This window comes from Microtus ochrogaster, chromosome 16 (genome assembly GCF_000317375.1).
Source record: "Microtus ochrogaster isolate Prairie Vole_2 chromosome 16, MicOch1.0, whole genome shotgun sequence".
Lineage (NCBI taxonomy): Eukaryota > Metazoa > Chordata > Mammalia > Rodentia > Cricetidae > Microtus > Microtus ochrogaster.
In genome coordinates this window covers 33,590,045-33,605,350 of record NC_022018.1, presented here as the reverse complement: position 1 = coordinate 33,605,350, position 15,306 = coordinate 33,590,045, and the positions used below count along the sequence as shown (strand labels likewise).

Genomic DNA, 15,306 nt, shown 5'->3' with positions numbered 1-15,306 from the left:
AATTGTGCTTCCGTGCTCCCCTATGCAACCTTCCTTTATCCCAATCATCCTGTTTCCCCAAGTTCCCCCCATCCTCCCCTTCTCACTTTTCTCTCCCCATTTCCCCTTACCCCCATCGCACCCCACCCACAAGATCCCAATTTTCTCCTTGGCAATTTTGTCTACTTCCCATAGGCATGAGAATAACTATATGTTTTTCCTTGGGTTCACCTTCTTATTTAGCTTCTTTAGGTTCACCAATTGTAGACTCCGTGACCCTTATTTATGGCTAGAAACCAAATATGAGTGAGTACATCCCCTGTTCATCTTTTTGGGTCTGGGTTACCTCACTCAGGATAGTGTTTTCTATTTCCATCCATCTCAAGTAAACGATTGTGCATTGGAAATGGGAGACTGGGAGGAGGCGGATTTTTTTTTCAATAAAAAAAAATACAAAATGTGGTTTATTTCCTTAGCATTGGCCTTAATCATATCAGGTTTGTTCAAGAAACATTTGTGACACTGTTTTTCTAATAAATATAGTTTTGTATGTTTGCTGCTAGTATTAGTACTTGAGCCATAGTATCACTGGACAATTTTTCAAAAGACAACTCCGTAGGAGCTTCCAGACTCTGACAGCCAATTGACATGCAAGGATCTTCTACCTTAGTGCCAACCAAATTTTTTCATATTCTTAAAACAGTGTGTTTGCTGCCTAAAATGTTAGGTCAATCAGTTAGTTCTGGTGCATGTTCAAAAGGAGATATAGCTGTAAGAATGGTGCAAGGGACCTTGGAAACCAGACTGTCCAATATCCAATATCTCTTGAAACAGTAACTCACCCTGATCTCAGGGATTTAATACAATAATCCAATGGTTCTCAGGAATCCCTTTCTTTTAATGTATGTACACTCTCATAGATTCCTTAACTGTTATGTTTAATATTCTTTCAGATTCTCTCTCAAATGAGTAAAGTGTATAGAGGTTGGATTTATGCAATGGAAGTTTTGCAGACTTTCATTTCCATAGACCTACAGTTATCTGTTTCAAGAAAACATATATTCACTTCCAAATTCTGCATCTACATGAACACTAATCCCATCTTGACATTGGTGCTATACAGTATAAATCTTCAAGCATATATCAGTTGTTTCTTCCAAAGTATATGGTTTTGTAGAGTAGCATAGATGGCATTGTTACTTCTTTTTCAATCCTACAGTCTACATACAGCTTTATGAACTCTTTGGGATGCTCCATCTGGAACTCTGTCATATGATTAGAAAGAGATGCTAGCTGGCTAATGGCCAAAGTAAAGCAACAAACATTCAGACCTGAAAAACATCTTGCCCCTCCAAATATATTTCACCTTTTGAGAATTTCTTGTTTGGCCCTAGGCCATGGAGCTCTGTGTGCCAAGTGTTTTAGGGAAGGGTCCTGGTCTGCATGAGTAATCTCCTCCTTACAAACTCCCCTTTTCTCAACCATATAAGTTTGATATAAATTTCACAGGTTCCAGAGAACACTCACACCCTCCTTTGTAGCTTGAGTCCCTGTTGCACACTCACGTCCAGCGTTCCTATCTACATGAGAGAACTGCACGTAGAGTACTCTTTGATGCAGAGCTAATTGCCTTCCCCTAGGGCAAGCAGTATCATTCTTATGTTCACCAATCTACCTCCTCCTCCTAATAGTGCTGACTTTAGTTCACAATGATTTTAGAAAGCCAGGGAGTTTAGTCTACTAGGAAAATTGAGAAAACCCAATATGCCTTTCCTTTAAGATTCCTTTGAGATGTCCTCAGGTCCTCTGTAATGTCCTCCCTTGCTCAAGGGCAATATTGGCCAACCTGCTGATTTTATCTGATGTGCTGTCCCTCCCTCTAAGACATCTTTGTGCTGCAGCTGGGAGTTGAGTAGAACGTTTTCTCTTGTTTTCTACCTTATGGAGGACTGTTACTCAGTTTATAGCTTTTCATTTGCTCATAACCAGCACATCTTTCATGTGGTCAGCATTTCCACTGCAAATCCTAGATTGGTCAGAATGCAAATCTTGCCACATTTGACTTCCCCTGAGCCCTGTTCTCAACTTTTTTCCTTTTCTGTATCAACTGTATTAGCACTTTTTAAATGATATTTAAATAATGTTCCAGTCACTTATATTCTACCTCTTCTACTGAAAGTGTAGTCTTATGCTCAGTCATGGTTGAAGAAGAGATACAATCAAAGACTTAGGTCACAGTTTTGAAGACTAGACTCTCATCTCTTTTCACAAAGTGAGTATAGTTTTCAGGAATGCAGGACTTGAGATCTAAAACTGCCTGATGAAAATCAAGGGGGTTAATATTGCCATGCTCAAACACAAGTTTTCGACTTGATTCTTAATGTCTAAATGAAGATTCTTTACATCACAGCTACCTGACTACCATGTTCAGTTGAAAGTTTTCTGCTCTTCTCATCTATTTTGTCTTCTAAAAGCCTCTTGGGTGTTTGGAGTCTGGTGACTTTCCCCAGATTGGGGAATTGTTTCTCTGTCACATTTTTTCCATTCTAAATTTTGTAAAGTTTTCAATAGTCACTATCACAAACATCTATTTATATTCTGCCCCCACCCCCTCTTGTACATGCACTCATACAGACAAACACATATACATACATATTCAGAGAGAAATATTATCTCAAAATTTAGGCCATGCTCACACTGAAAAGAGAAAATTACTCTAAACTAAGATTAAACAAAGAAAATCTTGCAGACAACCACAAATTCCTTTAGTTTGGATGCTCACCTTCCTAAACCTGGATGGAGGGGGAAGGACCTTGGACTTCCCACAAGGCAGGGAACCCTGACTGCTCTTTGGACTGGAGAGGGAGGGGAAGGGAAGTAGCGGGGAGGGCAAGGGAAATGGGAGGTGGGGAGGAGGTAGAAATTTTTAATAATAATAATAATAATAATAATAATAATAATAATAATAATAACATGACCTAATGATTCTCTGGATTGCCTTCATATGTGTTGCTATGTCTTGCTTTTCATTTCTGATTTTGTTAGTTTGAACATTCTTTCTCTGCCTTTTGGTTAGTTTGAATAAAGATTTGTCTATTTTGTTGAAAAAAAAAAAGAGAACAAATCCAATGAGGAACAAGGAAGATAGTGACTTCTGTCATGTTATTGCTTAAGAATGATGTCTTTTTGTCCTGTACATTACATACATAGAAGTACCATTTGATTAAGTTCAGCTTAATGATGTTTTATGTTACAATATTTTGGTAAATTTGGTTCATATTGGAAAATAAAGTTCATGAGCAACTGGCCATACAGGTAACTGACCTCATCTTAATCTCACGGATCTTCCCCTCATTTGTTTTTGTATCTATTCTTATTCTCTGAAGATCCTTTGTCATTTCCATTTGCCATCTTCCACTGTTGAGCCATGGGCTGCTGACGGCTGCCTTGATTTCTTCTGCATTGGAGAGTCCTTGATGAGTTCCTTTTATACAGTCGACATTGAATATAGACTTGCTTGCCTGTCTTCTTCTATCAGTTCTGCATTCCAAAATCACCTCTAGCCCATGATCACATATATTCTAGGTATATAATCAAATTCCAACTATCTTCCTTTGTAGTACCTTGTGCTGCTCTCATACAACTCAAAACTGATAGCTATCACTGTCCATGGTGGAAAGGCTTTTAGCATCAGGGGTTCCCATTTCTTACTCTATAGGAATATCTACAAAAACTTAAACATTGATTACTTACTAATGTATTATAATAAAATTCATCTCCTCTTTGTTAAAGTCAGGGTATGCATGTGCTATAGAAATATTGAAAATGAATTCATGAATACATTTTCTTTTTTTATTTGATAAATCAGCATTTCACCAATCCATCAGAACTCTGAGGCCTTGAAAGAAATGATTTGATCATTCAGTAATTTCTTTGATGATAGTTTTTGTTCATATTTTCTTTATTTAGCAGTATCCACTACTCTGACATTAGTGTAGTAATTTGCATATTGTCTTAACACTTCATCCAAGTTCAACTAAAACTACTAGTCACCATTTCTTTTTTATTCTTTCTTTTGGTATTTTTGTGCCCATGATATGACATTTTAAAGCCTCAGTTTGTGGAGCATGTTTCTTTCTGTTTTGGTATCATAGCTCCTATTCCTACAATAAAACAATTACTTTTTTATTTCACTCCAATGTTACTTTTTGTTGAAATCTGCAGAAGCAACCACAAATACTCTCATGAGAGACAGTTGACTGCTATGTTCTTTTGAAACATTATTTTTCATCTTCTTTGCTGATTCTGTGTAACACAGCTATAAAACCTTTTTTTTTTCTGAAAAAATCGGTTTCAGCTATATGCCACTTTTGAAGAGAGGCCTTTCTCCATCATATACAATTGATTAAGCGTTAGCATAAATCCATGCTTTAAATAATGCCATGAAATTTACATACTTTAGAATTGGTAGTCATTGCCGTATTTTCTCCCTGTTTACTTATCATAAATTGACTGGTAAGAAGCCAAAACTAACATACATAAACCATCCCTTGATCTCATGATATGCACCCATCTTTTGAAGAAAAGTTTGAATAATGTCAGAGCAATGATAGTTTTGAATATATTCAAGAGAAAGTAGAGGAACTGAGACATTTTGAAGCATGTTGTTTGGATGCGTTCTAAAAGATAGAGATCATCACAATCAGGGAGAAGTCAGGTTCAGGTGAAGTAAGCCTGACTGTGAGGAATCCAATAGGTTTCACCTGAACTGTTATCTTATGACCATTAGGAATTTTTATTACATAGCAAGAATTTTTCTTGAATTTTGTCATGGAGTGTTATCTACTTTTGTTCTCTCTAAAGCTCTAACAATTCAATGGATGAAGGACGAGGAAGAGGTACTTTTTTGTTGTTGTTGTTATTGGTTTTGTTTATCAAGCAGGATTTTTCTGTGTAATAGTCCTGGCTATCCTAAAACTTGCTTTGTTGACCAGTCTGGCCTCAAACTCACTGACATCCACCTATCTCTAACTCCCAAGTTCTGGAATTAAAGGTGTGTGCCACCACTGCCCGGTGGAAGGGGTACTTCTGTGTTTATTTTATTTTTTTTTATTTATTAAAAATTTCTGCCTCTTCCCCGCCACCGCCTCCCATTTCCTTCCCCCTCCCCCTATCAGTCCCCCTCCCTCATCAGCTCGAAGAGCAATCAGGGTTCCCTGACCTGTGGGAAGTCGAAGGACCACCCACCTCCATCCGGGTCTAGTAAGGTGAGCATCCAAACTGCCTAGGCTCCCACAAAGCCGGTACATGCAGTAGGATCAAAAACCCATTGCCATTGTTCTTGAGTTCTCAGTAGCAAGGAAACTTTCTAGAAAACACTTAAGTGGAGAAAAGGCAAGTGGAAGGAGAAGATGATATAAAAATATATGAGGGTCTAAAACTTAAAGTAGCTTTAAGTGATCATGGAGTTTAGTATCCTAACTCTGTAGTATCATTGTTAGCATCAAAGTATACTAGCATCACCATAAGATAAAAGCATAACATGCTTTTTAAAGATATGCTTTGAGTCTTGCTTTTCCTTGCTCCTTCTCCCTACATTCAATTTTCCCCATTTCATCCACTGTTTCCATTTTCTGTTCGTTAGAATTCTGTTTGCATGGTCTCCTGCTGTCTGGAAATCCTTGCAGATCTCTGATACTTTGAAATAGTACCTGGTAACCCACCTTCATCTAGGGGCATCTGACAGTGTGATGAGTCCTTATCTTAGGTGGTTTAGTCACATTTGACAAGCTAAGCTTCCGTCAACTAATCATAACTGTGTAGACTGAATAAGTCAAATATCAGATGTTCTGACTAATTGTATTGAATGACTATTAGGATTAGTGAGCTTCTCAGGAATGTCTGAGTGAATGACTCTAAGGAGATTGTTCCCGGACAAAAGTACACGTGGGATTTGAAAGAAAGGAAGAATGGCATATCATTCCTCAGGTGATGAGTGCTAGTGAGTTACTATGCTACTTTATGTCCATATGAACAGGAGAAGAAGGCTCTTAGAGCCCCAATTAAGAGACAGCAGTGATTCAATGCTATTGTTACTTCACTGCTCAAGTAATCCCGATGAAGATAACTCCCTTGGCCATTCATGATAAAGATCACTTTGACCATTCTCTTGGACTATGGATTTAACTTGAGCCAACATTACACAAAGGATGTAAAGGACAATGCAAATGTCAGAACTATGTAGTGGGTAGGGAAATTCGGCAAGGTTATTAATGTTCTGCATCCTGTTGTATCCTGTCAGTATGTGTCCTTGGAAAGCACCAAAGTGACCCACAGGAGAGTCAGTTGTCACTGAGAGGGAACTAAATTGTGATCTTGTCTAAAATAGGTCTATCATATCGCTATGTAAGTTGGAGAGTAGAGAAATTTTCATTTCCCCTTATGCTCCACCCCGTTGTACAAATGAAAGGACTGTATCTGGAGCAGTAGGAAGGAAGGTTAAATTGCCCGACTGGCATTCTCTGAATACAATGGTGTGTGACTTGATCCGCAAGAACACAATGTTAATGACTTAAATAAAGGAGATTTGAGTGGACACTAAACCAATGCAGATACCATACCCAAAGGAAGCCTGTTAGATTCAGGATAAAGAACACAGGAAAAGTCTCGGAAGAATGTTGAGGAGAAGGAAGGAATGCTTGTTGTTTTTTGTTTGATAGTGCATCATAAGACAGATACTTCATTGAAATCAATAAAGAAAGATGAATACTCATCTGTTTCTCTGTACGTTTATTGAAATGACCACTTCTGTTGAGTAACCATTGAGGGCCCGTTCTGAGGGAAGATTGACCTTTCTCTCTCAAAGAAATCACTGATCACCTACTTTTCTCCACCTAACAACAGATTTCCCTGCTTCATACTACTCTGCCAACTATTGTACTTACCTGGGTCTTGTTTAAAGACCCGGAATGTTGAGATTTCATGAGTGCAAAAACTCAGTTGCCACAGAAAACATCATGGTCCACTAGCTCTTACAAACATTCTGCCCCTATTCTGAAAATTTCCCCAAAGTTTGAGTTATATTGTAGATATAAAAACAATTTACAGTCAATTGTTCTGTGCAACATGGTCTATTGTAGCTTTCTGTAATAGCTACTGTTTGTGCAAAAAGAAGCTTCTTTAGAAAGGAATTGTTTGTTTTACCTTAAAGGCGAAGGTACAGTTCATTCTGATAGGGAAAGTGGGGTTAGGAGTAGCTCTTAATTATGGCAATAAAAACATGGTGCATCAATTTTGGGTGTATTTGGAGAGAGATAGAGAGAGAGAGAGAGAGAGAGAGAGAGAGAGAGAGAGAGAGAGAGAGAGAGACAGAGAGAGAGAGAGAGAGAGAGAGGAGAAGAGGAATAAGGGAGCAGGAAGAGGGATTCATTGTAAAAGGCCTGTCCCAGAGACATTCCTTTCTTTCGGCTATTTCCCACTTCCCAGTGACCCACTTTCCTCCACCAAATCTTCTGACCAAAGTTTCAACAGACTTCCAACACGGAAAATAACTGAGGCTCAAGAAATCAAACATAAATGCCGGTGGAGACAGTTTACACGCAAACCAAAACAGAGAGTGAGAAAATCTTAACCGACAAAAGGTTAAGTTTTGCCAATACGTTCAATTAGGAAATGACTGAATCAGTAGAACAAAACATAATGGAACTCCAGAATAACTGAAAATTACTCAGGTATTCTTATTTTACGCATTTAAAGATGATATCAGTTTTACATCTTACCACTGGAAATCTTAGGAAAGTGACTGTTCCATGAAAGATTTTTCACTATGTGTCATAGGAAATGTGTATAAGAGCAACCTGACAGAGTTCTCCCCTCCCAGGAGGTTATATAATAATAGCATCTTTTCTCTTCGTGTCATTTTATTAATTTTAAAATAAACATAAATTGTATTATATGTACAATTACAAGGTAGAGACTACTAATTGAAGAACTTTTCACAGTCTCTTATGTATGAGAAGGAGGTGGGGCCGTGGGGAGAGCGGGAATGAGTTCCTACCAGTAAAACCTGGAATACTGAGTTTGTGCACTCAAACGTCCATGTGCTTCTGGTGTTTGGAAATTTGATTTCCTCAAAGACGGTCTGGTTTCCCTTCTCAAGATGGATCCAATGTCCCAAATAATGTGTAAGGACCTTGAAAATTACTAGGATTATTACCTGATATGATTTTAGAGAAAAAATACTGTTGTGAAATAAAATGTGTTTTGCTTTTATATGATTTTCTAAGTCATCAACGTAAATTTTTAAGGCTTGACGTGAATGAAAGTAGGAAAATATCAATCACATCATTTGTCAATCAGGCATCTACTCTTTCTATCAGGAAAAAGTCCATGATTTTGATGTGTTTAGTACTAAATGAATTAATTATTAGTATTAATAATTGTGACCTTACACAAAGCCAAAGCTTTAAGATGACCATTACCAATGTGACACGTGGCCCAAATCATTTTCAGTCAGAGTCTTCATGACAATTAGATTGTTGTGACAATTGCACTCACCTAAGATAGTTAGGTTGTAGGGGATTTGAGAACAAGGATTTACTAAGGAAATTCTGTCATTCACGAACGTGCTTTTCTCGGTTTGTTTCACTCTCTGTCCTTGCCTCTAGCCAAGCAGTCCATCCGTCAGCAGATGAAGGGCGATGGCACAGTGCTCGCTTCATTTTTAGCATCAGTGGGGATCTCAGTGGAGTTTGACCTCCCAGTGTGTGCTCACTGCCAGGATCAGACAGGAAACAGCTCTGATTTAAAATACTGACAGTGTTGGTATTTATAAGCAACTCTGTGGTAATAAAATATAACACCTAGAAAGATATGAAACAAACTTTGCTTTTATATAAAGATATGAAGAAAAAGACCTTACCAATAGTGATGGATCCTAGCAGCATTGTGGCATATCACTAACAGTGAAAGCACGAGTTAGAGAAACTACAGATTCCCACTCTTTCTGGGCATATTGGTGGTTGAAATTTTGTAATAAACTTTCAAATATTCACTTTATGTTCCTCAGTTAGTAGGATAATATTCCATTTTTTGAGGACACTGGGGCGAAATCAATATATTAGTTTATGAAGAGTCTACCAGTGTAGAATGTCATAAAAATCTTATTTCTCCCTCTACCTTCATTTCTCATTATGATGTTCAAACCAAATCAAATCATTTTGAGAGAAGTTATGGTAAAGGTCATACAGGAATGAACATATAAATTACAAGTTACAACTGCCATAGTAAGTAGATCTTTCCCTAATATTTGAGAGCATGGTTTCACTCTGAGGAACATTATATAGTATTTCCATGATCCTCATGTTTGAGTCCTTTCACTAAAGCCATAGGAAAAGTTCATGAAAACAGAGATTAATAACATATGAATAAGATGCAAACATGGAACCAGGGGATTCTCCAGAATCAAGAAGAGCTGATTTAGTGGTCAGTTATATAAAATATTACTAATGAGATACCATTAGTAATATGTAATAAAAACAACTGGATTTACATTCTTATGCACATATATGAATGAATATTTGAAATAGGTATCCAATTCAGGTCAGTTTCTTACAGAATAATCAATAAAACCTGGTAGCCAGACATTGCTAAACTAGCATAATCTGAAGGAACAATTTATAACTCAGTTACAAAATTTTATTATTAAAATTTTATTTGCTTATAATTCATCAACTATATAATACGATTTTCTGTTGTTGCTCAATTTCTCAGCATTCCCTTGTCGGTGTGATTATAACATGTATCTAGTGATCACAATGACATACAGAATGGCTGATCCAGTATACTTTTAAGCAGTGTTTATGATTTCTAACTATTAGAATGTCTTTTCTCTTGTATGTGGGACAGAATGAAGGGCACTGGAAGGCTGCTGCACTGGAATCCTGATTTCTGTTTGCTTTTAACCTCCTATATGCCCAGCAGGTTACCGCAAGGCCACTCACAGCTATAGCAGGAAGGAAATAAGGTTTAAAACCCTGGGTATTTTTCCTGCTTATGCAAATGTTAGTAGTGTTATCACTATTATCATGGAACCCTTTTGTCTGTGTGGCTGCTATTTGTAGGCCATAACTAGTGTCTAAGTCAATTTAGAGTTCCCCAAAGCCAAGGTCACTACATGATCACTGATGGACATATCAGACCAGGTGTAACATTCTTGTATGTTTTCACATCTTCTCCTTCCTCATACTCTAGCAATCTTTCAGTAAAGGTCTATAAATTTCATGCCTCTTTGAAAGGATGATGTATGTGTATGCTTTATTACTCAATATTGAGCCAGTATGTCACAGCACCCATCAGTTTTTTCCTTGCAGCAGTTTAACTAGCAGTTACTCCTATAACCAAAATTGCTGTGCTACAGTGGGTGTGGTGGACATGCCTTACTATGCTTGCTCCTGGTCTTAGCATGTAATTAGCATACACAAATTTACACATGGTCTGATATGTCCATCAGTGATGGCGTAGTCAACTTGGCATTGGGGAACTCTAAATTGACTTGGTCATTAGTTAACCCTACCAATAGCAGACACACGCTGATACAACAGTTCCATGATAGTGATAACACTACTACCATTTCCAGAAGCAGGAGAGTAATTGGAAAATTATCCAGGGTTTTAAACCTGATTTCCTTGCTGTTATAACTGTGAGTGGCCTTGGGCAATCTACTAGAGTATACATGAGTTCAGAAGTACACAGAAACCAGGACTCTGGTGCACTAACCTTCTCCAGGGGCACACATACGGAGGTGAAACTTTTCTGAGATGCCCTTGTCATTGACCCACCCTTGCTTCTTTCATTGGCTCCAGTTATCTCCAGGCAGATCCCTTCGTGTCTTTAAATTGTGAAGATTCCAGTTCAACCCCAGTCTGATTTTTCCACATAATGGGATAAGACAATTGAATGTCTTTCAGGAACTGGGTCCAATCAGTTTGTTCCAACAAGTGTCCAAATGTAGTCTAAACAACCAGAATGGTGTAAGGAGACGTAGAAACCTTGCTGCTCACTAAGTCACAATGAGGTAACACATGCCAGGCAGTGGCATTTCATTCAATAAACTTAGAACTGTTAGAGATGCTTTTCTCCTATGCCTGTGTATACTATATTATTCCTTTTTTTTTTTACATCATCCTTTGGATGCATGTCCTTTTATTCTTAAGTCACGTTTTTAGGTCAGCTAAAACCTCTTAGTTTTCTTCTTTCATTCTTATGAATCAAACTTTGGGATGGAGAAAAGAAAATTCACCTCACTGAAGCCTAGACTTTACTGAATCTGGCTGAGATAATGTGCATTCAGAGAAGATTTCAAAATATTTAGATACTCTAGTAAGATTTTTTTTTTGAAAAAATTTCCACCTCCTCCCCGCCTCCCATTTCCTTCCCCCTCTCCCTATTTCCCCCCTTCACATCTTATTTCTTTTTTTTTAAACAGCTAACTGTAGCTGGTAACATGTTAGTCTTCTTCTGATACATCACTAAACTATTAAGACACACAGAGGTTGGTGTTAGATAACAGTAGCTTTGGTGAGGGTTAGCATGCTTTCCTAGTGCCTAGCGTGGCCTACTTCATGAAAGGGTAAAATTACATCTGAAATTTTCATCTATGTGGATGCTAAACAAAACCCTCATAATTGTTCAGTATGTCATGAACAGATCCCGTTCTCATATCAATGTTTTCCTCAAAAGCAGTGATTCTCAACCTTCCTAGTGCTCTGACACTTTATTACAGCTTATCATGTTGTGGTGACACCCAACCATGAAATTGTTGTCATTCATAACTACAAGTTTGCTACTGTTATGCATCTTAATGTAATTATATGTGTTTTCCAGTGGTCCTAGGTGACCTCAGTGAAAGGATCATTCAACCCCCACCCTCCCAAAAGGGTCATGACCCACAGGCTGAGAACCACTGCTCTAAAGCAAACACTCAGATATAATAGAATGTTTATCAATAGATGTCAATATATACTTTTCAGACCTATAATCCATTTTTTTTCTTGAGTTGTTTGCTCTGATTCTTTGCCATGGCTTCACCAACCTTGCTAGATGTAGGTCATCTATGCCACAGTCAGCCGTCCACTCTGACTTTTGGTTAGCCCTATAGAGCAGAGCTGTTTTACTGCAATGAGTGCTTTCTGAAATGGCCTGGAGTTGGGTGAACAGCTTCTTCCCCACAGATAAATTTCTGGGAAACCTAATGATTGCATAATATTTCACATCCTCAGAGAAGAGGCTTACAAAAGGTTCTCCAGCAGATGCTCCCCTGAACACGCTTATGCAGCATTCCTAAGCATTCCATGCATGGGATAGAGCGGTACACAATGTACTCATTGAGGAGGGAACCATTGTCCATCCTTAAGTTTCAGCTTGTTCATCTTCATGTCTCTGTGCTTATCCATCCACAGTGATAATCCAGACAATTTTAGTTTTAGGAGGTAGTCATGAATTGGAGTATACTTAGGATGATTTTGTGTTTCCCAAATCTACTTCTTTAAAAATTTTTATTACCATATACTAAAGGTGATTATAATGGGTTTTATTTCAACATTTTGTACTTTGATCACAATGACTTTATTAACTGGTTTCCCCATCCTAATGATCTCTTGCTTCCTTACTAATCTCCCCCTTCTACTTAAAATATATTTTATTTGTTTTTTAGAAGCTTGTACAACGTGTTTGGAATTTATTCATTTATCTTCCCAATTCTTCCAAGATATATCCTACATTCTACTCATCCACCGCTGCTGCTTTTGTTTCCTTTTGTGGCTATTGTGAAAGTTATCAAGACCAATTTGTACTGCCAAATATTTTTGGTTGTATGGACTTTTATGGGTGCATGATCATCTTCCAATGGTCTGAACTTCTAGAGAAAACTGACTCTGGTGCTCTCTCTCTGTCTTTCTCTCTGTGTCTCTCTGTCTCTCTCTATCTCTCTCCATCTCTGTGTGTTTCTCTGTCTCTCTGTCTCTTGTTTTACTCTGTCTTGCTCTGTCTCTCTCAGTCTCTCTGTTTCTCTCTGTGTGTCTCTATTTCTGTCTCTGTCTCTCTATCTCTCAATAAAAATGGTCCTTAGATAGGGGTACAACTTCCTGCCAAAGTCCCTTTTCCAGATTGGTATTTTTTCTATCTTGGGCAAATACAAATCTTAAGCATACTGTCACAAGTAGTATGAGATTATATTGCAGCTTCTGTGCTGTACAGAGAAGACACTTTCCACATAACTATTCCTGTCCTATAGCCCTTACATTCTTTCTGCCCCCACTTCGTCAGGGACCCTTGAGTCTTGAAAGGAAGTGGGTGTATGTGTTCCATCTAGTTGTAATAATTCTACAGCCTTATACTGTTTAACATGCTCAGTAGGTCTATTTATTAATCAACATTTACTGCAAAAAGGAGTTTCTCAGATGACGGTTTAGAGATGAACTTATTTGGGAATATAATAATAAGTTATTAGGAGTCTTTTTAGTACTAAGTTCTGTCTAGAGAATAATTGGAAGAAGTAGTCATCTATGGTCAATGAATTTTTTAGCTATATATTCTTAGTCCAATCATATCAGATACAGGCTTTCTCATGCACTGGGGCTTTAAAACTAACCAGAAAGTGACTTATTACTTCCAGAGTGTTCCTGACACTATTGCACCAGTGGTTATTCTTGCCAGACAGGCAATGTTGTAACATGCATGTTTCATCAATGGGTCAAATTGATGACTCCTTTTTCTTCCCTGGAACTCTTCATAGCACTATAGAGTTTATGCAGTAGTGATAAAGCTTCAAGATACATACCACTTTAATTTCTCCATGTTATATGACTTACGTTGTGTCTTCACCAATGAGGTCTTATCATTAAGTTTTGGAAGATTTCCAGAATATTGTCAATAACCTTTAGTGTTCGTATCTATAGTACTTCACTGAACAACAACTACAAAGAATCACCCTTCCTATCTGGACCTTTTATTTCTTAGCTTATGGTATCAGGGAAGACCCTGTTGCCCCTCCTCAAGGAAACTCCATTATAAATCAGGGCCGGATGGAGACAACTTGGATAGTTTTCAATACCTGATGTCTCCACTGTCTGATACTAAACTGGCAGTTGTAGTCTAACTTTTTAAATTTTTTTTACATTTAGAACAAATGCCCATAAGGTTAAGAAACCTGTCCATCAACATTGTGTTTGAATAAATATTTGAATATCTCTACTGTGGTATTTGTAACCATTAGAAATAATGTATCCATGTTATATTGATGGTGTTGATAAAAGAACTCAAAGTGAATAGTCATTTTTCAAACCTTAGAGTGTTTTCTATATCATTACATATTTTCCTGAGCCATTTTGATATATGTATATGTCTATTATACTTACTATCTAATTCCTTAATGAACAATCCCTATAGAGTTTCATCTACCTGATGGTCTACTGAACATGAAGAAAACAATGTAGCTCTCTCAGTGCCCAACTCTAGTGAGCACAGGGAGCATGATTCTTAATCATGTTGTTGGGTGTCTTACTTAAAATATATAATGGTCTTCTGGAGGCACACATAATTAAGTCATAACCATATCCAACTGTGTGTTCTTCTAGTGTGTCTTTAGGAAAAAGACACTAGACTTTGAAATGAGGGTCCTTACAAAAATAACCATTTCTACTTTCAATATATCTTGGGCACTCAAAACTTTGTGTGAATTATAAGTCATTGCACTGCAATAATAGCAATATGTATGTTACAATTTAATTACATAATTCTGAATACTGGTAATACTTGGTGAATAGAGTGAGATTTAGTTTCTATACTCTGGAAACAGTATTTTTTGTTTGCTTGTTTGGAGACAGGGTTATAGCTTCGGTGCCTGTGCTGGAACTAGCTCTTTTGGACCAGGCTGGCCCTGAACTCACAGAGATCTGCCTGCCTCTGCCTCCCGAGTACTGGGATTAAAGGTGTATGTCACCATTGCTTGGCTTCTGGAAAAAGTTTTAAGCATATATTCAATATGTACTGAATTTTCAGGAGATTGCTGAATATTTGTTCTCAAAATCTTTCAGTTTAACTGGAATGTTTGCATAGTTAGGGCTCCCTTGTTCAGATCTACTTGAAGTACATGCCTAAAGCTTAGCTTGTGCTAGAAAGAGACATTTTAAAGATTTTTCCCAATAATCTATTAAGATTCACATTTCCAAAGTGGTTGTACAAGATTGCATTCCCACCAGCAATGGATGAGGGTACCCCTTCCTCCACAGCCTCTCCAGCAAAGGCTATCATTGGAGTTTTTTATTTTAG

The 15,306-nt window shown here is 37.6% G+C and overlaps 1 protein-coding gene across 1 annotated transcript in view; it reads right to left on the bottom strand.

Moving 5' to 3' along the window:
• LOC101981832 (prolactin-8A9-like) overlaps positions 1-12,385 on the bottom strand; it is a 21,050-nt gene extending 8,665 nt beyond the window's left edge. Inside the window, exon 1 of the mRNA XM_005355130.1 lies at positions 12,271-12,385. Coding sequence (XP_005355187.1) covers positions 12,271-12,385 — 115 coding nt within the window. The remainder of the gene's footprint in view (positions 1-12,270) is intronic.
• Positions 12,386-15,306: the final 2,921 nt, after the last annotated feature.